Genomic DNA, 24,802 nt, shown 5'->3' with positions numbered 1-24,802 from the left:
GGAGCAGGAAAAGTCAGACTAGACACAGAATATGAGAGGCACGCCTAGTGAGGACAGCCTTTGAGCAGCTCCCAGGTCAAAAACAAAACACCAGAAACACCTAGCAACTGAAAGCCTACATCTTCACCTCTAGATAAAGATGATTACTTAAGCCCGTTTGCTTTTACTCTCTTCAAAGATACCACTAAACTGCAGAATATACCAATTTTTTTCTTAATAAGGCAAAGAAAACAAGGCGGTAATAAAGCCAGCAAGACTTCCACAAAAGTGTCAGGTGCTGGAAAGCAGATGGATGTGTGGCAACTGACTCCGATGGACTGAAAGCTCCATACCTGCAGGGACAGGAAGGAAAAGAGAGGCATGAGTGTCAAAGGCCAGGAAGAAAGTGCCCTCTGCAGACACCCAGGGAAGGACCAAAGAGGTGCTCTCTTCCCAGAGCACAGTGCCATGGCAGAAGAGGCCTGGATGCAAGTCTGAAAAGAAAAGCAAACCATGGGCCCTCTACCCGAGCCCAGCCTGGTGACGATCACTGACCCCTACCCTCACAGAGAGTAAGTGAAATTCTGGCCTCAGGGAGCACCGGCCCTGCAGGAGACCAGTCAAGACAAGACACTGAGCAGCACAGGTCCCTCTGCACAGCACAATACCTGGCAAAGGCTGCCCTGGCACAGAATTTTCAAACCACAAAGATAGTCAGACATTGAAGCACAGCAAGAGAAATAAAAACAGGAAGAAAAAGAAACCATTACAAAGAGCAACAATACAGCAAAGAGAAAAGGGGGGAAAAACTTTTAAAACAAAAATTAGGAGACGAGCATTCTTCCACTAGGCCATATTCCCAGCCCTTAAAACAAAAATTAGTAGAGGTGAAATGTAATGCATTAATGGACTAAGGCCTGGATGTTATAAACAGACACATCTAGAGAAGACAAATTCTTCCATTGTGAAAAGATGATGGTAGAATGTGATAAAGAAGTTGTATTTAAAGTTGAAGAACTAGGAAGGGTAAGGGGTGGCAAAGGTATAAAGGTGGATGGATATGATCAATGCATGCTGTGTGCACGAAATATCACTGCAAATCCCATTAACGTGTACAACTTATATGTGCTAAAAAATATTATATATTTTTAAAGAGTCCCCTCAAACACTAGAACAAAAGGCAAGAAGATGGAAATTAAGCCAGTCCAGGTAAGGCAGGGCCAGGCTAAAGGAGAAAGAAGAATACTGGAGTGGAATAAATTTCCAAGAAGATTGCAAGAAGACAGCTAAATAAAAGGGGAGGGGGAGGCAAAAGTCTCTAGAGTGAAAAAACCCTTAGCAAAAGGAGAGCAAGAAGCATGTTCTCTTACTACTAGTTATTTGGGGGTATAGCTCAGGTGGTAGAGCACCTGTCTAGGAAGTGGAAGGCCCTGAGTTCAAACCTCAGTATTGCTATCTTAAAAAAAAAAAAAAAAAAAAAACTAGAGGGAAGATGGGAGAAAATGAGGGAGGAGGTAACAAGTTGGATAAGAAATGTACTTGCCTTACATATGAAACTGCAACCCCTCTGTACTTCACTTTGACAATAAAAAAAGAAAAAAATAAAATAATTTTAAAAAAGAAAGAAAATCTGCCCAACTAGTTACCTGGTTTATCGCAACTGCAACTGTTACTCAGCTGAAAGATGCCATCTCAAAAGGGAACCCAAGTGAAAGGACATCCAGCCCTCTCCCCTACAGAAAATCAGCTGTCTTACAAAGGAAGGGGCAGGAAGCCATGGTGGTCACCAAGCCTGCCTGGCCCTTCTGTGAACTTGAACTGAAGCCTCCAAGGGCAGGCCTGGTCCACCCACTGTGAACAGTGCCTGGTCCGCCCTCCCTCATCCAAAGGAGTGGATGGGCCATCAGAAAAGACAGCTCGCAGCAGCTACCAGTAAAGTCTTCATTAGTAAATGGACATGTGAACTGGGAGTTTCACCTCGAAATTCAAGAGGGCAGGCTGAACTCAGAGTACCGTCCTTCCCACATTATACATAACTCAAAACTCGTAGAAAAGGAAGAAAATAATTAGGGAAGACACAAAGGAAGTCAGAAAACTGGACAGAGAAGGGGAACTCTTGGTGAAAGAGAAATTAAGAATCCTTGAAAGATGGAAGTTGGAGGTTTCCCTGGTTGGGGGGTCTTTATTTTTGTTTTCATATTGTTTGCTTGCTTTTTGCCTCCCATATGCTCCAACCAGGGTTGCGTAACACTCCAAATCCAAACCACATATAGGCAAAGAGAAAACAACACAGAAAGCCTCCTTCCTCCAGCCAGTTAACAGGCAGAGGAGGAGAGAGGTCTGGATAAAGTGGCCCAGTTCCAAAGCCAGCCACTCTGCGACCCAAGCTCTCCGCCCAAGCACCTTCTAAGGAGCCCTGTCCCTCCTGCTACCACATACATCCATGGAAGACACTCTAGTATGCAAAAACACACACCAACCAGCACGCCCACCAGAGGAAGGGGGGACTGCAGAGGAGGGAGAGAAAAGAAGACCCTTGAAAGCACCTGAAAAATGGCGAATTAAGATGCAAACACTACTCAAATGAATGTGGACTGTTTCTTTTTATACCAGACAAAATAAAGTGTAGACTCAGAAGAGTTAGCAAAGATAATGAAGGATGCCACGCAATGATTTAAAAAAACAAACAGCCAAGACAACAATTTCAATGTGGACACTTCTTTGGTTCATTTGCAAGACATAAAAAACCACTAATAGAATGGGGAAACAAATACATCCTCAAGTAGACTCGCAGATATCCAGGGGCCTGCCTCAGTAAGAGCAGGACCACTGAAAGGAAATGACCACCTCCACTAGCCAACCAGAGAAGCCTGCCATGCACAGCTGAGTGAGCAGCCAAGGCCAGCATCAACAGGACAGGCAGTAGTACTGTACAGTGTGACAGGAAGGACACTGCACCTCCTTGGTTGTCACCCAACACACATAACCCTGTCTAACTATGAAAAATAATCCCACAAATATGAAATTAAAAATTCTATGAAATAAACTGTCAAAGTCATTTTTTAAAGCCCAGAAAAGATTTAATAAAAGTAATGTATCTAGACGGAACCCTGGAATAGTAAAAAGGCACTAAGTGACAAAGGAGTCTAAACAAAGCATGGCAATTAGTTAATACCAACCTATCATTAATGAGCCATATCTGTGATACTGTACCACAATAATGTAAAATGGTAGTAACAGAGAAATGGAATTATAGGGACTGTGAAAAGTCAGTTTTTCTGCAAACCTAAAATCATCTTAAAAACTTTAAAAAAAAATGCTGTAGCCAGCATCAGAGGCTCACACCTGTAATCCTACTCAGTAGGCTGAGATCTGAAGACTGTGGTTCAAAGCCAGCCAAGGCAGAAAAGTCATAGAACTATGGACAAGAAACCTCTAAAGAGGGCTCACAGTAGTTATTCTGAGTAAGTACCATATTTATGGAGTTCCAAATGAGAAAGTTAACATTTACTTCAGCAAAATATTCTCTGCCCGCCCTCCTCACCGCTCAGTCTCTAGTTCCCTTTCCCCATCCACCACTTTTACAAGGCTCTTGTTTGTGGACCCACTTGAGATTCCAATGCACAGAACAAGTTGAAATGCGATGCTCTAACACAAAGTAGATAGAAACCATTTACACTAGACTTGTAGTTCCCAAACTCTTTGGTCCCAGGACTACATAAAGTCTCAAACTTGAGGACCCAACAAGTTAATGTATTCTGTAATTATCCATACCTACCATCTTAGATATCTCAATGACAATTTTAAAATAACTTTAAAATAACTGAACCTTAAAGATTCTATATCATCTCTTAGTTATGCTTAGTGCCTGACACACTGTAAGTGTCCTGTAAAGAATTGTTACAATGTATTGTTTAGGGAATAATGACAAGAAAAAAAATCCTAATGAAAACACAATCACTGAGTTATAACTTCCTATCATGGAATCCTTGGCTGGCTGAATCTGTAGATCCATAACTCACAGATCTCAGAGGACTGCCTGTACATGGAATGTATATTTTCATGTACCTGTAACTGTTTTGATGTACATTTAGTATTACCTGGTCTTCCCAGCAAGGAAGATCTAGAACTTCAACAAATCATCACCAAAACAGCAGCAGCACAATTTATAATGCCAAAAGAACCACCAATATGACACCTGTGGTTTGCTTGTGGCTAGAATTACACCCACCTAACTCATCAAAGTGTATGCTGAAATGGCAAAGACCCCCCTTACTTTGGTTTTTAATCTCAGAAAAGTGTCTCACAGAGTAGGAAAGCCAAAAACAAGCATGTTTTTGTCAACGACAGCAATGATGACTGTGTCCAAAGATATAAGCAGAATGTTCTCCTGGGATGAGCAGGAATATAGAGATATAATTTTCTTATCACTGGCGGGCAGTGTGTGTTTCAAGCAAATGCACAGGTGTTACATGAAGAAAAATGTGGCAGGACAGTTTGGATCTTGAAGTAACAAGGTATGCATTACAGGATGGGCTTCAGGGTAGGGCTGGCAGGAGGGAGGTGGAATTTTTAGAATTTTAGAATATGGTGCCTAGGGAAGTCTTTAGGTGACTCAAGGCAGGCCCTTAAAGGGAACAGTGGAACCTAGATGTCGTTTTCTTGCTTCCTGGCCACAAGGCTTACCTCATTTAACATGGTTTGTTTTAGGTTCATCCATCTCCCTGTAAATGACCAATTATTATTCTTTCTAATGGATGAGTAAAATTCCACTGTGTATACATATCACATTTTTTTGACCCATTCATCTACTGTAGGGCATCTTAGCTGTTTCCATAACTTGGCTATTGAGAGTAGTGCAGCAATGAACATGGATGTGCAAGTGTCATAGCACTTAAAGTGTGTGTATACTCATGTGTGTGTATACTCGTGTGTATATTCATATATACATGAATACTGGATTAATGCTATAGAATACATTTGAAAGTAACAAGTAACATGTCTTGACATTATTAAAAGATAGTAAGGCTGCCAAGCAATGTTAGCTCAAGCTTGTAATCCTAGCTGCTATGGAGGGTAACACCTAGAAAAATCACAGCTCAAATCCAGGCAGAAAAGCCCATGAAATTCATTCTCCAAAATAGCCACGAAAAAGTTGGGCCAGAGGCATGGCTCAAGTGTGAGAGCATCAGCAAAGCAAATGCAAACACAAGGTCAAGTTCAAACCCCAGTATTGTCAAATAGAGCCAATTACTGACAATGTCACTAGAATGTGATGTCATTAATCAAACTGTCTATGAAGTTATCAGATATAACATCCAATGAAATGTAGATATTTTATGAAATTTTATAAATGTCAAAATATTGTACAGATAGCTGGGCACTGGTGGCTCATGCCTGTAATCCTACCCACTCAGGAAGCTGAGATCTAAGGATAGCAGTGGTCGAAGCCAGCACAGGCAAGAGAGTCTGTGAGACTCTTATCACCAATAAACTATTCAGAAAAAACTGGAGGTGGTGCTGTGGCTCAAGTGGTAGCGTGCTAACCTGGAGCAACAGAGAGGCTCAGTGTCAGAGCGCAGGCCCTGAGTTTAGGCCCTAGGATCGGCAAAAAGAAAAAATATATATGTATACATATATATACACACATATGTATATTAAAGAAACGACTGAATACAAATCATTCGGTAAGGAGCGTAATTTGGACTTATAAATTTTGCTTGGCAATCCTAGCTGTCCAGATACAGCAAAGAGAACATCATCTGTCATGAACATTATGAAATACTTTATTCACAGAGGACCCTCCCTGGATCTTGCCGACAGCCCCACAGACGTAGCACAGGTGCCGTTCTAAATGGGGAGAAAGAGGAGGAGGCAGAACTTTGCTCAAGAAAGTCCACATTCTTGAGGTGGTGAAACTTCCACATCAATCAAAGAGCGCCTCAATGAATGTTTCTCTTAAAATCCAGAAACACTCTGGCTCACGATGAACTAGTTTCTTCTAGATATGAATGGAAATGAACTGATGTGAAACACAACGCGAAAGCCTCCTGAGGAGCAACCTGGGAACAGGAGACCTGAAAGGTTAACTCGGTGCGCCAGCTTCCGGAAGGGGAGAAATGCCGATGGGGCAGGCATGCATCCACCCACCTTTGGGGTGCTGTCTCCTGGGGGGGGGGGCGGGACGGCGCTCACGGCCCTCCCCCCACCCAGCACTAGGACGCGAGGCCCGAGGGATGTCAGCACCACCAGCACCTGGGTGGCCAGGCTGGGGAGGGCGCCCCGAAGATTTCTTACTGTGGACGCTGTCGCAAGAACTGCGCGGGCCCAGGCAGCGGCAGCACGAGACGACCACGGTCCCTCGGGCCCCACGGCTACCACGCAGCCGCCCCCCCCCCGACCCCCCGAGAGTCCCGAGCCTCGCCGCCACGCGCGGCCGGGCTCCGAATACGCGCGCCGCCTTCCCGAAGAACGCCGGGCTCGCCTCCCCGCCCTTGGGGGCTCGGCAGGCGCGGGGCCCCGTCGACCCGAGGTCGCCTTCGGGGGCGGCTTCTCCGCAGCCACCTCGCCCTCATCCCCCTCCCCGGCCGGGCCGCCGTCCGCGTCCTGCGCGCCCTCCGCGCGCGCGTGGGGACGGCGGCCCGGCCGGGGAGAGACGCGACCCGCGCTGGCGGGCGCCCCCGGGCCCGGCCCGGCCTCGGCGCGCAGCCAGCCGAGCCGTCGGGGCGCCCGCTCCCCGCCCCACCCCACACCCCCGGGCCCGGCCCGGCCCGGCCTCGGCGCGCAGCCAGCCGTCGGGGCGCCCGCTCCCGCGCGCCCGGCCCCCCTCACCCCGCTCCCGCGCGCCCGGCCCCCCTCACCCCGCTCCCGCGCGCCCGGCCCCCCTCACCCCGCTCCCGCCCCACCCCACACCCCCGGGCCCGGCCCCGCCCGGCCCCGCGCGCGCACCTTCACCCCGGCCCAGGATGCGGCAGCACAGCGTCTGCAGGAGGACGTTGGGCGACTTCTGGTCGGGGGTCGCCATCGTCGCCCCGGCCGCGCGCGACGGCCTCCCCCACGCCCCGCGGGCCCGGCCTCCCGGCTACCGAGCGGCCATGTTCGCGGAAGCGGCGGCGGCGGCGCGCGCTTCCCGTCATGCCCCACGCCCCGCCGCGCGCCCGCGCAGTGCGCAAGCGCCAACCCCACATCCGGTTCCCGCCGCGGGTCCCCGGCTTCCGCCGGCGCGGCTGTGGGGGACGCGAGAAAGGTTCCGCGCCGGGCGGCGGGGCGGGGCGGGGCGCGGCGGGGCCTCCGCACACCGCGCGCGGGGGAGGGTCCGCGTGGCGCCCGTGCTTTACGACGGCCACCCCGGCTGCGTCCGCGGTGCACGGGACGAGCCCGGCCCCGCCGCTCCGCGCCCCGCCTAGGGGGCTGGGCCTGCGGGGAGGCGGGGGGGGGGGGGAAGGTGGCCCGGTGCTCGCCGCCGCCGTGGGGCCCCCGGGGCCGGCCTGCCCCGCGTGGGGGGAAGGGGGTGTGCCCCCGGGGCCGGCCTGCCCGTACTCCGCGTCTGACCTCCTTGGAAGCTTGGCCTCCCCCGCCCCCTCCCCCTCCTGGACCCTGAGCTCCGCCCTGGGCCCTCCACAGGCCCCTGACACTGCCAGCCCCGGCCCCGGTCATCCCACCAGGCCACCAGGCAGCTCGCAACAGCCCGCAAACGGTCTCTTATTCTTGTACTTCGCAACGAAGGGCCAGACCTCGCCTCAGACGTGGCCCACCGGCCAAGCAGTGAGGTATAAGGCAGGCTGGGGGTGCAGTCCTGCTACGTCTGTTAAGACATCAGCTGGGAAGTAGGACCCTGAGGCTCGATAGAGACATTTGGGTAAAGCACGAAGACCATCACCATCCAGACCTTAAACACAGCAAGCAGCTGCCCTTCCTGTGTCCGGGAGATGCCTTGCCTTCATTGCCAGGAGCAACCAGCTCAGGTATTCTTGCCACAAATTACAATGGAATCCCAAAGGACTCAAAAAAAAATTATAAGGATGGGGTAGAAAAAGACACAGTAATGTGCTATGCATAGAACATTATACTATAAAGACACAAATGGGCTGAAAGTAAATGTATGGAAGAAAGAAATAACAAGAAACAGCACATTTCGTGCACCTATAAAGGCACATAGATATGAAGGGGGAAAAATAGACTTCAAGATGGAGAGTCCTACCAGAGATCAAGAAGGATGTTTCAGGGGCTGGGGATATGGCCTAGTGGCAAGAGTGCCTGCCTCATATACATGAGGCCCTGGGTTCAATTCCCCAGCACCACATATACAGAAAACGGCCAGAAGTGGCGCTGTGGCTCAAGTGGCAGAGTGCTAGCCTTGAGCAAAAAGAAGCCAGGGACAGGGGCTGGGGATATAGCCTAGTGGCAAGAGTGCCTGCCTCGGATACACGAGGCCCTAGGTTCGATTCCCCAGCACCACATATACAGAAAACGGCCAGAAGTGGCGCTGTGGCTCAAGTGGCAGAGTGCTAGCCTTGAGCGGGAAGAAGCCAGGGACAGTGCTCAGGCCCTGAGTCCAAGGCCCAGGACTGGCCAAAAAAAAAAAAAAAAAAAAAAGAAGCCAGGGACAGTGCTCAGGCCCTGAGTCCAAGCCCCAGGACTGCCCCCCCCCCCAAAAAAAAGGATGTTTCACAATGATAAAAGGTGAATGCATCAGGAGGACATAGTAGTAAGATATGTACATCTAATGACAAAGCTTCAGAGTAAGTGAAGCAAGTGGTCCTTTCAGACAAGGGAGGTAAGATATTAACAATTTCTTCACACACAAGTATAAGACTGAAAAGTTAGTAAAAAAAAAAAAAGTCAAGTTGAGGTATTAGAATTCAGGAAAAATTGAAGGAACAAGAAGGACCTCTGAAGCCCTCTTCCTAGGCTGCTTCAGTCTGGCCAGGGCCTAGCCAGGAAGACCTATGATGTTCCTAGCCAACAGACCACGCCCACAGAAGTGCAGGTTAAAAGCCCTGCCAGAGAAAGCGGTCTGTGAAGAAATGAATGAGGAACCCTCCGGCCATACCATGCCCTGATTAGAGCCAACTTGGTCAGACTACAGTGCCCAGATACTAAAAGTTAATCTGAGTGTGTCTTTGAGGATGCTGTTTGATGACATTAATGTTTAAATCCGTGGATCTGTTGGCTTTTCATCACTGACAAAGTGCCCGAGAGAAACAATTCAAAAAGAGCAGGGGGTTTCAGTCCATGGTGGCTTGGCCCCGGGTGCTTTTAAGCCTGTAACAAGGCAGTGATCATGGCAGAAAGGGTGAGCCACCACTTCGCGGTGGCCAGGAAACTAAGAAAGAGAGCTGGATACCAAATAGGTCTTCAGCCGGGCACTGGTGGCTCACGCCTGTAATCCTAGCTACTCAGGAGGCTGAGATGTGAAGGTCCCAGTTCAAAGCCAGCCCAGGCAGGAAAGTCTGTGAGTTTCTTATCTCCATTTAACCACCAGAAAACTGGAAGTGGCACTGTGGCTCAAGTGGTAGAGAGGTAGGCTTGAGCTGAAGAGCTCAAGGACAGGACCTAGGCCCAGACCACCCCATGACCACCACCAACAACAACAAAAAGCCTTCAAGGGAGAGGGTACAAAGTATGCTTTCAAGGGCACCCCCATGTGACCCTACCTGCTAAAGTTTCTACAACCTCACAATGCCCATTCAAACTATGACTCCATGAATGGGTCGTGTATTGATGAGGTTATAGCCCTCATGACCCCCGCTGGACTGTATTGGGCGTTGATCGTTCCACACATAAGCTTTGGGAGGAGGGGACATTTCTGATCCAAACCCTAACAGCCTAGATTAAAACCCATTGTACTCACTGGAGTCAGGCCTCATTCTGTCTATAAGTCCTCCATGAGACAGCAAGAGTGAGCTCTCTAGGCAAGAGAGTCTCCACAGAACCAGAACCTTCCTAATCTCTGGCCTGGCAGCCCACTTGCAGATCTCAGACCTGCTAGCCTCTCAGTGGTGGAGACCTTTCTTAACATCTCTTCTAACGGGTAGACACACAAACGTGAATATCCACGCAGGGTTTCATAGAGATCTGGCGCACAGGGAAACCACCTGAGAAATCCTACCAGCACAGCGAGCCGAGGAGAGACGTGAGACCAGCTGGGGTGTGCTTGTAGCCCACACTCCGATCCCTGAGGGAAGGGCGCCCGGGTCAGGCCCGCGTGTGCCTGGCAGGGAGGCACCAAGGCCAGCCCTCCCAAGCCACACGAAAGGAGAATGCTAAAACGGTCAATTCAGCGGTTACGCGGCTAGGGAGGACATTCCCAGGTTAATTTCAGAAAAATGCAAACTCTAGGCATGAGGGGTGAGAGTGGCATTGTCACTGCAGGACCCACGAGAACCAAAAGGATGTGAGTGTAAGAAAAACAGGCAGAAAGGCAAGCTCAGTCCAACAGGTTTTACTGGCTGAAAACGGGAAGGGCCACCAAGTTTCCTTCAGCCAGGCTGAAGGGAAATGGCACCCACCCCTTAGGACCAGGGTCCCTTTAAATATTAGGCAGAAAACGTGAAGTGAGACAGGGCAGACGAGGCGGGATGGGGCCGCGATCTTGCGCGAAGGGTTTCATCAGCACCAGACACGCCGTGGTCTCAGGCTGTCTTCCGTGACCACAGGGTGTGTTCGTTCAGGGAGGGCGAGGAAGACACGTCTGCAGGTTTGGCAGCTCTAAGATAGGGCCGATGGGGGAAGGTGAATGTGTTCAGTTTGAGGTTTTTTTTCCATCTGTGAGGAAATGTTAAGAGCAAAATTGTGGGGATAAGGGCTGGAGATATGGCCTAGTGGCAAGAGTGCCTGCCTCATATACATGAGGCCCTGGGTTCGATTCCCCAGCACCACATATACAGAAAATGGCCAGAAGTGGCGCTGTGGCTCAAGTGGCAGAGTGCTAGCCTTGAGCAAAAAGAAGCCAGGGACAGTGCTCAGGCCCTGAGTCCAAGGCCCAGGACTGGCAAAAAAAAAAAAAAAAAAAAAATTGTGGGGATAAGTTTCACAACTTGGGTTAGATGCACCAAGTCCAAGGCACCGAATGCTGAAGCTCAAGAAGTAAATAGCTTAAATAACCCTGTTTCAGGGAAACTAAAATTGATTTTAAAACAAACACCTTCCAACAAGGGAAACACATCCACACAGGGCCCTTCTCTGGTGCATTCTCTCCAACAGTAAAGGAAAAACTGAACATCGATTCCATAGAAGTCCTTGCAGGAAGTCCGGGGGGGACTGGTTCTGCTGCGGTCTGAATATGTCCCGTAGAAGCCCGTAGGCTAAGTGCATGCCGTCGCCCCACGGCATTGTGGGAGGTGGTGTCAGCTCCAGGAGGCCCGGCCCGGGAGAAGGTGAGGGCTCTGGGGACGTGTCCTTCAGCCGCCGTCGGGACGCCACCTCCTTCCTGTCGCAGGCGCCAAGCAGCCTCCTCCAGCACTGTGCCCACCACGATGCAGACCTCGGCAGAGGCAGGGGCTGCTGGCCAACCTCAAACCAAAATGAACGCTTCCCTTGTACGTTGTTTGGGGCGCTTTGTCATAGTGGATAGCGGAAGCCAACAGATCTCCATAGATCATTCCACGAGAGCAGAGCTGCCGTAACCAAAATATCAGGAAGCCACTGTAGGAAGAGAAAACGGCATCAACCCCCTCTTAACCTAGAAGTCAACACTCTAAACAACATCTAAACAACATCTCAACCTGTCAAGTCCCACAATGGGCAGAAAGAACAACCCTGACCAAGGGGGCTTCGTGAGTAAGCCAGTCCTGCTGGCTCCGTGGACCTGGATTTCTAGCGTCCACGACCGTCGCTGACGCCACCCTGACTATGGGATTTATTATGGATGCTCAAGCTGACAGACGCACCCCGCAGTGGAAGGCCGTTCAAAACTCAAAACCCGATCTACGTAACCACTGACGTAATTAAACTGAAAACTGTCAGATCATCTGAATCGTGCAAATCCTTTGATAGAAATCCATTTGTTTAAAATTCATTTATTTAAAAGCAAACCACAACAAGCCTCTCGAGCGGGTACCAGTCATCCTCCTGGCTCCTTCAGATTCTGCGGATGAGAGGCCGAGGTGTGAGGCCGGCTCCAGAAGAAACGTTGGAAAGACTCTGAACCCACCCCTGCTTTGGAAGCTGAGCTCAGAGGAGCCTGTTAGTGTGAACCTAGGCAGAAAGCTCCCCTGACATCCCCTCTCCAAAGAGAAGCTGGACTCCGCGGCGGGCCCTGTGGGGCCAGCCAGGCCGGGACAGGAAGGGCAGGAAGGCTCAAGTGGATAGATGGTAGCTCAGGTGCACCCCCAAGTGGGAAAGTGAGAACCTTCCCCCCAAGATAACCAGCGAAAAACAAGGCAGGAGGAGTGGATCGATGGTACCCAGCCCGCGGAGCAAACAGGAGAGGTGCTGAGTTTCAACCCCGGGACCACAACAAAGAAAACAAAAACCCTCCAACGTAGGAATAGAGAGAACCATTTCCCTAAGCGCGAAGACACCTACAAAAATACAAAACTACTCACAAAAGCAAATACCATACTTTATGCTATAGAAAGACTCAATGCTTTCTCTCTGAGAATGTTCATTAGCGCAGAAACAGGCTACCAAGACAAGAAAAATAAATGGGAATTTTCCATTTTGGAAAGGAAGATAGGAAAAACAAAACCTATACAGGAAATCCTGTGGAGTCCATCAAAAAGCTTCCAGAAGTAATAAAGAGCTAAACAGAGCTGAAGGATATAAGATCAACAAAAATCAAGTATATTTCTATAAACTAATAATGAGAGGTACAGGTAAGAGGATTGTGAATTCAAGGCCAGCCTGGAAAAGGTATCAAGATCATATCTCAAAAACAAAAGGGCTGGACCTATAGCTCAAGTGGTAGAGTGCTTGCCCTGAGCTCAATTCCCAATGTCTCAAAGAATAAATGAACAATAGAAAAATTAAGATTTAGTTCCGTTTCAAATAAACATGAAGTAGGGGTCCATCTGACCTAAAATGCAAGATTTGCATGCTAAACACAACAATTATCTGAGAGAAATTAGAAGAAGCCTGTGTTAGTGGAGAGACCCAGGCAGACACAGTAGCACACACCTGGAAATCTAGCACTTGGTATCACAGGTTTGAGGCCAGTCGGGACTCCATACTGCAAAATTAATGTAGGAGAGACAAGAGAAAAATACTATGGTGCCATAGTAAACCAAAGGAGCTCACAAATTGCATCAGACATAAATGGACTAATTCCAGAGGTAAAGTCCCACTCTTCCCGCAGACCATCAAAGGTGCTCAGGTTGACTTTGGTCTCCTGGCTTGAGCAACCGCTGCAAGTTTCATCTGTTGTAAAGCTATTTTTTTCTATTCCTTTCCCTGATGTGCTCTTCAGAAAACAAAAACAAAACTTCACTGCCCAGCCCATGCTTGGTGGCCTGGGTAGTTATACCCCATTCCTCTAAATGTCTACAGAAATTACGCGGAATTCTCCTGCATGAGCCATTTCTCTATTTCCTCCCATTTGCCTATTTCTGCAGTAACTTCTTTGTATCAGCATGTACTCAGGGGCACTTGTACTCCAGCTAACAATCCAATGCTTCCGACTTTATTGTTCACATTCCTCCCAACCAGACCCTTTGCACACTTCTGGTTTCTTCCTGTGTTCCTCTCACGCTTCCTTACCACTGCGAGCTTAAGAAATAAATTACTGTAGCTAGGTGTTGGTGGCTCACACCTGTAATCCTAATCACTCAGGAGGCTGAGATCCGAGGACTGGGGCTCAAACCCAGACTGGGCAGGAAAATCCGTGAGACTCTTTATCTCCAATAAATTACCCTCCGAAAAGCTGAAGTGGAGCTCTGGCTCATGGCAGAGTACTAGCTTTGAGCAGAAGAAGCTGAGTGACAGCACCTGGGCCTTGGGACCAACCCCTAGAATCACAAACATCACTAACTAGTGTCATACTTTATACCAGTTTAGACCTGCGGAAAAATGGGGCAAACAGCACAGACCGCAGACGCCTGAGCCTCAGCGCATGCTGCGGGTTATGAGCGATGAGCAATAGGGAGGCGGCATTGCTAGTTAAAGCCGAATAACTGCTAAGACAACAGGTTCTGCCTTCCTGGACCCATCCTGACGGCCACAACATGGGCCTCTTCACCCAAAACCCTGAGAGGTCGTGTCAAAATGCAGCTACAGAAAGGGGAGATGTTCTTGAACTCCCCAAACTTGACGCGTTCTGATTAATGAGGTTTAAGACCTGCCCCCACCCATGGTTGACTGAAACTAGTGAATTCTCTTTCAAATTACCATTAATCTACACATTCATATTAACTTTTCTTTCAGGACATTATAATGATTGATTGTTGGACAACAGGCCAACAGGTAAAAATCTCAATTAAGTGTTGGATGACTCGTATCTTTTTTTTTTTTGGCCAGTCCTGGGGCTTGGACTCAGGGCCTGAGCACTGTCCCTGGCTTCTTTTTGCTCAAGGCTAGCACTCTGCCACTTGAGCCACAGCGCCACTTCTGGCCATTTTCTATATATGTGGTGCTGGGGAATCGAACCCAGGGCCTCATGTATATGAGGCGAGCACTCTTGCCACTAGGCCATATCCCCAGCCCGACTCGTATCTTTTAAGAAATGGCCATTAAATGGTTGAGAGGGATAAATTGCTTTCAGAGTTGAAAAGTCTTTTGATCCATGCTTTGTTATCTTCTTATACTTAAGAAATGAAATTGATTTTCAAAGGTTGCTGTTTGACGAGACTCGACTGTACACGTTGCCAGGATTGAAACCCGCTTGCTACCTGCATCTGGCCACCCAGCTCTCGTTTACAAGACGCTTGTGTTTCCCTGCGTTCTAACTGGCTAGCCAGCTCTGCAGTCATGCAAGTTTTATGGGATGCTGTTCGATGGATTCTAAAAGGGCCTTAAATCTTAAACACTATTTTTTAATTTAATTTATTTATTAATTGAACACAATTATTTTTGACAAGGTGTTGTGCAAAAAGGGTACAGTTACATAGTAGGGCAGTGTGTACATTTCTTGTGATATCTTACGCCCTGTTTTTCTATCTCTTCTCTAGGTCAGGTAGACATATATACAATATACAATGTATCAAGAACATATACAGAGCCACGTGGCCACGCCCAAGAAAGTTCGCCTAGGGCTTTAAATGTAATGTCGATATTAGACCATATGTCGACAGTAGTCTTATATGAACGTACATACCTAGCTTTTGAGCTATTGTATTCCCCTGAGAGGTCAATTTTTGACCTTTATATGTTGAGTAATTGTTTGGTTTTAGTTACATACTGTTGGGTCACTGCCCCAATCCTGTGGGGAATACTATTTGACAAGCAGTTTTTGGTTTCACAGACTTGGTCTCTACTGTCTCTCCATCTCCCTTTGTTAACAGTCATATGTCAGGGAGATCATGCCCCTTTGTTTTCTGTGTTCTAGGCTTGTCTCACTCAACATTATTTGTTCGAGTTCTGACCATTTCCCTGCGAATAACAATATTTCACCATTCCTAATCGCTATGTAGTATTCCATTGTGTATAAGTACCATATTTTTTGGATCCATTCATCTGTGGAGGGGCATCTGGGTTGTTTCCATATTTTGGCTATTGTGAATTGTGCAGCGATAAACATGGAAGTACAAATGTCTTTTTGATATCTTGGGGCTTGCTGTTCAGGATAGATGCCTAGGAGTGGTATGGCTGGGTCATAGGGTAGGTCTATATTGAGCTTTTTGAGAAACCTCCATACTGTTCTCCAAAGTGGATGTACTAACTTAAACACTATTTGAAAACAGATACACCTGGCTTTTCATAATGGGGATGAAAAATCTTAGGACACGAACTGCAGGTGACATCTCCGTGTTCTCTTGCTCTTCTTGGTAGGTCCTCCCTGGAGATGCGCTTGTGTGCGTCTGACTCCATAGATCACTTACAAGCTGTGCTGGCGGGGCCCCGGTGCCTGGCGTGTGGCAAGCTAGCCCGTGTGGCCACTGAAGCCCGGGGGGCCCCGGGAGCCAGGCCTGGGCCCTCCAGTGCCATGACGGCCCCGGTCCACAGGGTCCCTGTGTCCCCAGGGCCACAGCCCCCAGGAAGGCTGCGAGCTTGGAACCTGGGTGCCCTCCCCTGGCACGCCAGGGCCACCTTGGACACCTTCGGTATCTTAGCACAATTGTGACAGCGGCCACACCTCGCTCCCCTGTCCTGCCCATCCCGGTGACGCCCCAAAGCTTTAAGCAGCTCTGCCAGGCTGTCGCCCCCATCCCAGAAAAACAAGAAGACCCGGGAGCGACACCCAGGGCCTGACTGTGACCCGCAGGGCCCCTCACTGGTGGACCTTTCTGATCGCTTACTGTGTTTTTATATCACGCCAGTGTCTTTAGGAATGGGGCGGCATCCCAGGAGAGATCGGAGAGGATTTGGAAGGAAGTTAATTTGCCTTCCGAACAGCTGCCACTTCTGTTTTGAACACCTGCTTCCGTCAAGTTCACGGTGGAAGGCAGAGCCCCTCTTCTGCACCGAGCCCCCAGCGCAGACAGTGGGCAGAGGCGGACCCCTCGCTGCAGAGACGCGTCGGTCCCAAGGGGCGGCGTGCAGGTGGCCGTTCGAAGCCAGCCCGGGCAGGAGAACACGTGGGACTCTTACCTCCAGTTACCCAGCAGGGGTCGAGCGCTGGCCTGGGGTGTCAAAGTTCAGGGACGGCGCACGGCCCTGAGTTCAAGTCTCAGTACCAGCACACACACACATGCTCTGCTCCCAAGATGATGACCTCAGGCGCAGGTGCCGCACAGACAGGGTCCCCCCCCCGCCCCCCGCGCAGCCTCCGCCCAGCGCCCGCGTGCGCGGGCACACAGTGGCATCCCTCTCCACCCGACATTCACCTCGTTTGTTCTCTGGTCACATAGGCTGAGGCCCTGATAGCATCGGCCGCGTGACACTCTGTTAGGCGGCGACACGGCTAATCCTGCAATCGCTTCCTTCTTCGTGTTCTTCGGCACCCGGGATGTTTTCAAGGTTTTCAGCATTTCAAATAAAGAAACACGGAAGCCGTTCCAGAAACAGCCTCGGGTGCCAGCCCTGGGCTGGAGCCTGTTTGTAAAGTCACAAGGCTAGAGTAACCGCCTGCTCACCCCGCTCTTTCCAGAAGGTTCCCCTGAGGATGAAGCTCTGCTCTGTCAGCCGTGTCCGTGCTGGAACGGCAGGACACCCCTCCACACCCCGCTGCCCTCCGTCTGGCCTGGTGCCGTCCTCCGAGCCCGGGCGGCACCAGGGGGGCGGGGCGGGGCCCCCGGCCAGGCCAGCTCCGGTCCCGGCCCTGCCTTCAGCCCCGTGTGACTCTCACAAAGCCCGGCAAGAGCCACAACCTGGACAGATGACACTAGGAGAGGCCACGCAGGCCGCGCTCTCGAGAGCAACTGGCGCATCCGTGCCCTAAAGACGGGCCACAGGCCGGCCCAGCCCTCTCCAAACCCCCTGGTGCAGACCGTAGGATCCCCGTGCCAGGCCCAGAAACACCGAGAGCTTGGCTGAGTTCACACCGCCGCGACTGTCGCAGAAGCTCGATTTGCCTGCCATCGGTGGATTCTAAACCTGCCTTTGCATCGGATGCGCCGTGAGCTGCATTCCTGTGACTTGTTTAATTAACACCGGGTTGGGAAATAAAGGTTGGCACGGAGGCGAGCATTTTTAAAGCCCCTCGCCGGGTGCCGTGCGCCGTGGTGTGTAAGAGGCAGCCCCTGCGTCTCCCCCCGGTGCGCGCCGGGCTGCGTGGAAATTCAAGCTCCCTGAAACTCTCCCTCTAGCTGCCAGGAAATCACGGGGAGGCTTGGCTGGTCAGAAATCCTCCGCAAGAGGCCATCGGCCCAGAGACCGGCCGGCGGAGAGCTCAACAGAGCCTGCGTCTCGAGCAGAGACGCCTCAGCTCCTCCTCCCTTTGCTCAGCGGAAGCCGGGAGACAGCAAGGACCGCGTGCCCCCCACCCCCCGAACGCAAGCCAGTGCTGCCCTCTGCTGGCCGCCGTGTGAACTGCTGCGTCAGGATGCCTGCCGTCCGCCCGCCCGCGGGCTGGAGAGGACAAACCCAGCAAGCCCGGGGGTGAGTCTGCGGGCCAGTCCCCCGCGGGCCCCCCCCCCCCCGGTCTGGGCGCTAAGAGGCTAACACGAGGCAGTGTGTCTGGCTTTCACAAGGCTGGTGAGACCCTGCGCTCTTCTCCTTTGTTGTCAAAGCGAAGCACAGGGGGGCTGCGGTTTCATACGTAAGGCGAGTACGTTACCGATCCAACTCGTTAGCCTCTCGTTAGCAGTCTTACGCGCCCGGAAGGGAGGCGTGGATAAAGGGCAGGGCCGGGAGCGGTCTCCACTCTCGGACACGGCCTCCGACAAAGGATCAGTGCACCCGCGTGGAGGAGGAGGTGCGGCTCGAAGCTCTGCAGGGGACCCGCCGGGCTCCGAGGACCGGGGACGCGGCGTGGGGGAGGGGGCGGCTCCGTCTCGCGTGAGCGCCGTCGAAGGGCGCATCACGCGGAACACGGGTCCCAGGTTCTCCCGGAGCCGAGCCTGCCTCTGCCCCGGGGCACCGCGGTGCACCGGGAGGAGAGGAGACACGCACACCAGGACGCCCAGTGTACAGCACTGCTTACAGCAGCTACACACTATGAAAGCATCCATTATTACAGCGCATGAACTGGTGAACTCCAATGATGCGGTTTAGTCAACAATTTAAAAACACCTGCTAGGACGACACACACAGTGGATAAGCCTCAAAACCCCTATATTGAGCCAAAGAAGTCACACGCGCGCACACACACAGTGGGTGTGGCCTCCACTCCAGCATGAAGGTGACCCAAGCTTCATCAATGGTGGGGGAAATCGGAGCTGTGGATGCCGGGGGGCGGGGGGCGGTGGGGGGATTGACTCAAAGCAAATGTATGCGCTAGGCAGTCATGGCTCATGTGTGTCATCCTAGCTACTCAAAAGGCTGAGATCTGAGCATTGTGGTTCAAAGCCAGCCTGGGTAGGAAAGCCCATGAGACTCTTATCTCCAATAACCTCCTCAGAAAAGGCTGAAATTGGCGCTGTGGCTCAAGTGACAGAGTGCCAGCCTTGAGCATAGGGAAGCTCAGGGACAGTGCCCAGGCCCTGAGTTCAAGCCTGTGACCAGCAAAAGCAAACAAACAAAGCAAACGTGAGGGCTTTGTTGGGTGACAGGATGTCTAGATTGGAGCTGGCTTCCTGTGGGTAGATACCGTTAAAGTACTAAACAAGACCCTACATTCGGTGCAGAGCACCATCTGCTCATTTCATTTAAAGGAAGTAGATGCACGTAACTCTGAAGCAAATGTTTGCATGCTATTAAGTATGTGTGTGTGAACGTACGTGTGTATGCTGGTACCAGGGCCCGAGCAAGTAGTTCCTTTAAAACTAGGAACAGAATAAACATGGGACTCACAACCCTGGAAAACTCCAGAAGGAAGAGAAGACCTGGAATCCTAGCTGCTCGGGAGGCCAAGATCTGAGGAGGAGGATTCAAAGCCAGACTTGACAGACAAATCCATGAGACTCTTATCTCCAGTTAACCAGCAAAAAGCCAGACATGGAGCTGTGGTTCAAGTGATAGAGCCCCAGTCGGGCAAGAAAGCTGAGCTAGAGCAGGAAGCCCCGAGTACTAGCAAAACAAACGAAACTCCAGGCAGAGCAGAAGTTCTTGAGTGCAAGAAGTCACTAGCAAACTGGTAGCGGGAGTTGCTTTTACAGTGTTTTGTGCTGACCAGAATTCTCGGGGTCCTGTGAACTGTCAGATCGCAGGATCTGGCCCGTGGACTCCTGGCCCGGACGATCGTGCTGGACCACGACAGGCGGGTCACGGCGACCTTCAGATTCACCGATGCCTCCTACAAACAAGGCATTTCCAGGTCAGGCACAGGACTGCGCAGCGCCGTCCTTGCTGTCCACCTCGAGTTCCTTTCAGCATCTGGTTGGGACGGGGAGTAAACAGCCCTCTGCTGCTAAATCAATAGCCAGAGGGCTCCGACCCGATCTCCTCGGTGCCAGTGTTGACTGTGCGATAATGGGGACGCCGCCACCGCGGCCGCCCCTGCCAGGAAGAGACTCAAAAGTGCAATTCTGGCAAAATAAATAAAACGATGGTTAAGAAAAAAAATGATTTTCCTTTCTGATGATCTCATAGGACACCAGAGTGAGCAACAAGGACGCGGGTCTGGCCAGGCTGTGGCGTTGGGGGCCGGGGGGCGGGCAGCCATGGTTGTGTTCAGACCACCGGAAGGACATAAGGGGGGGCATACTCGTGTGACCCTACTAAGCGCCCTGTGCCCCGCACACTACCCCAGGACCAGCCCAGGAGAGGGAGCGGCCGGGCCTGGGCCCCGGGCTCCCACCCCGCCTGGCGTCCTTGTCGTATCCCTGCTCTGTCTGGAGCTGCTCCCGGGATCGTTTAAAGCTTCCCCGACGGGTTCACCTCGCGCACCGTCTTATTTCTTTCATCATGCATTCTCTTTTACCTAGAGCTCGTACTGGGGCTTAAACCCAGAGCCTGCCGCGTCCCTTAGTGCTTTTCACTCCAAGCTGGTGCTCTACTACCTAACCCACGCTGCTACTGCTGGATTGTTTGATTTGTTTTGTTTTTTTTTTTGGTGTTTAATTGGAGATAAGAGTCTCACAGACTTTCCTACCCACGCTGGCCTCAAGGTCACAGCCCCCAGAGCTCAGCCTCCTGAAAATCGAGGGTCACGGTCACAAGCCCCCAGGGGCCGGCTTCAGCGTCGTCATCTGAGACACCATAAATAAGATCGCCCCGTCGCCTGCGTCTGGCCTGACCTGAGATGGAGTTTCCACCTCTGCCTCTCTCTTTGCCACGCTTGCTTTCCTGGGACTGTTGCCCACCGCTCCCTGAGAGCCCCAGGTCCTGGGAAGTAGAATCCAGTGCTGCGTTTCTCAGTGGGTGCTGGGCGGCGTCTGGGGAGGTCAGCCCGGGCCCTGCCCCGCCGGCCCCACCCTGCCCCGCCCGCTCTCCTCCACCGGAGGAGCCATTCATCAACTCCACCCTAGCATATGTAAATATGCTAGCTGGGGGCTGGGGATATAGCCCAGCGGTAGAGCGCTTGCCTCGTATACATGAAGCCCTGGGTTCGATTCCCCAGCACCACATAGACAGAAAACGGCCAGAAGGGGCGCTGTGGCTCAAGTGGCAGAGTGATAGCCCTGAGCACGAAGAAGCCAGGGACAGTGCTCAGGCCCCGAGTTCAAGACCCAGGATTGGCAAAGAAAATTAAATATGCTGGCTGGTCCTCGCCACTCTCCCTGGGAAGCAAGGGCAGCCACGGTTGACATACATATATAGACGTGTGGGTATCTACTTACATACATATGCACGTGTGGGTATCTACTTACGCGTCCTCAGATGTAAAAATGCAACGTAAGTCACAGCGAGTCATCTTTGTTTGGGGGGGATGGGGGATAGTCTATGGGGTTTGAACTCAGGGCCTCACGCTTGCTCAACTGGTGCTCGACCACGTGAGCCACACCTCCAGCCTGCTTGGTGTGCGTGTTACTTTGGAGATGGAGTCTCAAGCACGTTCCTGCTCGGGCTGCCCTGGAACCTTGATCCACAGTGCCCCCCGCCCCGCCCCCCGCAGGACGCCCCACCCCCGGCCCGTGTCCTCTCAGTGGTTGCTGGCCTTGCCCCGGGCCCCCCCCCCCCACCCACCGGCCCCCTGGCCACCTCGCTCCGTGGCCCGGGTTTCCCGGCTCCCGGCTTCCCGTCCCAGCCCCTCCGCCAGCTCGATGGTGGTGAGAACGGGGTGAGGAGCCCCCCACCCCGCCCCCCCGCCACGGACGGCGACGCTGCGAGAGCAGAGGCCACGCTTTATTAAATTCCTGTATCTTGATATCAATGTATTGCCATTCAATAAGTGTTTCCTATGAATAAATAAGTGAAGGCCTCGCGCGCGGGCTGCAAAGGGCACTTAGGGGAGAGGTTGGGGAGAATTATAACTCCTTAGAGGAAGAGCCAAGCAAGCACTCCGCAAGGCTAAGAAAAGAGGCTTTCACCCCTGATTTTGGCCTTGGAAATGGAACGTAAGAGGCTGACATGCGTCCACTCCCTGGCACAAAACCAGGAGCCTGCGGGCGGGCGGGCGGGCGGGCGGGCGGGCGGTTCCCAACGTTGAAAGGACGTCAAGGGCTCCGAGCTGCCTCCCTGGGAGTGGAGGGGGCGCTGGGTCTGGGGTTATCCCGCAGTGCCCTGGGGCCGCCAGCCCCGCCGGGGGGCCCTGTGCTCCCCACAAGGAGGGGGGCAAGAAAGCCACAGGTGCCACGACGGCCCTCACGCTGCCCCCAGACCTGGAACGCCCCAGAGCCCCCTCAGAGCCCGGACACCCCGACACCCCAGCTCCTCCTCAGAGCCCGGACACTCCAGATACCCCAGCCCCCCTCAGAGCCCAGACACCCCGACACCCCAGACACCCCAGCTCCCCTCAGAGCCCGGACACCCCGACACCCCAGACACCCCAGCTCCCCTCAGAGCCCGGACACCCCGACACCCCAGACATCCGAGCCCCCTCAGAGTCCAGACACCACAGACACCCCAGCCCCCCTCAGAGCCCGGCACCCCAACACCCCAGACACCCCAGCTCCCCTCAGAGCCCGGACACCCCAGCCACCCCAGACACCCTAGCTCCCCTCAGAGCCCGGAACCCCGACACCCCAGACACCCCGGCTCCCCTCAGAGCCCAGACACCCCAGACACCCTCAGAGCCCCCCTCAGAGCCCAGACACCCCGACACCCCAGACACCCCAGCTCCCCTCAGAGCCCAGACACCCCGACACCCCAGACACCCCAGCTCCCCTCAGAGCCCGGACACCCCGACACCCCAGACATCCGAGCCCCCTCAGAGTCCAGACACCACAGACACCCCAGCCCCCCTCAGAGCCCGGCACCCCGACACCCCAGCCCCCCTCAGAGCCTGGACACCACAGACACCCCAGCCCCCCTCAGAGCCCGGACACCCCGACACCCCCGGCTCCCCTCAGAGCCCAGACACCCCAGACACCCTCAGAGCCCACCTCAGAGCCTGGAACCCCAACACCCCAGACACCCCAGCTCCCCTCAGAGCCCAGACACCCCGACACCCCAGACACCCTAGCTCCCCTCAGGGCCCGGAACCCCGACACCCCAGACACCCCAGCTCCCCTCAGAGCCCAGACACCCCAACACCCCAGACACCCCAGCTCCCCTCAGAGCCCGGACACCCCAGCCACCCCAGACACCCCAGCTCCCCTCAGAGCCCGGACACCCCGACACCCCAGCCCCCCTCAGAGCCCAGAACCCCGACATCCCAGACACCCCAGCTCCCCTCAGAGCCCGGACACCCCAGCCACCCCAGACATCCGAGCCCCCTCAGAGTCCAGCCACCCCAGACACCCCAGCTCCCCTCAGAGCCTGGACACCCCGACACCCCAGCCCCCCTCAGAGCCCGGAACCCCGACATCCCAGACACCCCAGCTCCCCTCAGAGCCCGGACACCCCAGCCACCCCAGACATCCGAGCCCCCTCAGAGTCCAGCCACCCCAGACACCCCAGCTCCCCTCAGAGCCTGGACACCCCGACACCCCAGCCCCCCTCAGAGCCCGGAACCCCGACACCCCAGACATCCGAGCCCCCTCAGAGCCCAGAACCCCGACACCCCAGCCCCCCTCAGAGCCGGGACGCCCCAGCTCTGCTCCGGGCGTGCTGTCTGTCGATTGCCCACTTGGTGCTTGGTGTCACCAGGTGTAAGGTGAGGGGCTCCCTGAACGTGTGCATTGTGGGAAATGTGCGACTTCGTCACAAGGCTTCCCAAGGGGAGACGGTCCTCGGAGTGGGGAGAAGCCGCGGCCTCAGGACCGCGTCACCCCGAGGCCCTTCTCCCGCTCCAGCCTCGGGCGGTGGACGTGAACCCTCCCTCTCTAGAGAGCCCGCGGGGAAGGTGGCCCCGCGTCCTTCCCAGGGGTCCATGCTTCCTGGAGCCTCTTCTCCCGGCCCACCCGGCAGCCCCGGCTCTGCGGACCCCTCCCCTGCCTGGGTGTGCTCTCACCCTCGCTACTGGGGACCTCGCCCTGCCTGGGGTGCCAGGCCCTTTCCCTCCCTGACTCCGCGTGCGCAGACACCCAGCCCTCCCGGGACGCAGCCTCCGCCCCGGGGGGCCAAGCCCGGGGTTGGCTCTTTCAGGCGTTGCTCTCCCAGGCCGAGCAGTAGCCACAGAGCAACGAACGGCCCCAGGCTCCCTGGCCTGTGACTCCACGGAGGGAGGGAGAGCCCCGGGGACCGAGAGCCGGCTGTGGGGCTCCACCAGCCCCCCTCCCGGCTCTCCTGCCCCGGCTGAGGCCCCGCCTTCCGCGCTTCAGCGCCCTCCACCGGAGGTTTGGGGTCACGTGGTTGCATGTTGTTGTTTTTCCCCTCTAGGGTAGGAGAGTTTGAACTCGGGGCCGTGTGCTTTTGCTAGGGAGGTACTCTATTCCCTGAGCCCCTTCCAACTCTGCGTTTTGCCCGTCATTTTGGAGACGGAACCTAGTGGGCTTTTCTGCCCAGGCTAGCCTCCAGCCACAGTGGCCTCGCTGAGTGCTTTCTCCCATCGGCAGAACGCTTCTTTCCGTGCCGCCTAGCGCCGTGGGCGTGGGCTGGACCCTGGGGTGTCTTCCTGCGTGCCTCTCCGGCACCAGCCCTGGGTTTCCTTCAACCTTCGGGGTCTGTGATGATTGGGCTCACTACCCTACACGTGAGACGAAGCGAG

General features: G+C 53.5%; 2 protein-coding genes across 3 annotated transcripts in view; both read right to left on the bottom strand.

Moving 5' to 3' along the window:
• Tubgcp3 (tubulin gamma complex associated protein 3) overlaps nucleotides 1-7,100 on the bottom strand; it is a 65,256-nt gene extending 58,156 nt beyond the window's left edge. The window contains exons 1-2 of one of the 2 annotated variants that reach the window (XM_048337654.1): nucleotides 7,086-7,100; nucleotides 6,928-7,023 (exon numbers count right to left, since the gene is read on the bottom strand). In XM_048337654.1, coding sequence (XP_048193611.1) covers nucleotides 6,928-7,003 — 76 coding nt within the window. In that variant the 5' untranslated portion in view covers nucleotides 7,004-7,023; nucleotides 7,086-7,100. Of the gene's footprint in view, nucleotides 1-6,927; nucleotides 7,061-7,085 lie in introns of those variants that run through there. The other variant, XM_048337653.1, reaches the window with a different exon arrangement.
• Nucleotides 1-24,802, bottom strand: part of LOC125345518 (guanine nucleotide exchange factor DBS-like) — a 928,411-nt gene that overhangs the window by 588,146 nt on the left and 315,463 nt on the right.

The sequence above is a fragment of the Perognathus longimembris genome, unplaced genomic scaffold (genome assembly GCF_023159225.1).
Source record: "Perognathus longimembris pacificus isolate PPM17 unplaced genomic scaffold, ASM2315922v1 HiC_scaffold_5797, whole genome shotgun sequence".
Classification (NCBI taxonomy): Eukaryota; Metazoa; Chordata; class Mammalia; order Rodentia; family Heteromyidae; genus Perognathus; species Perognathus longimembris.
Note: the sequence above shows the minus strand (reverse complement) of the source record. Positions and strands in the feature narration are given on the sequence as shown.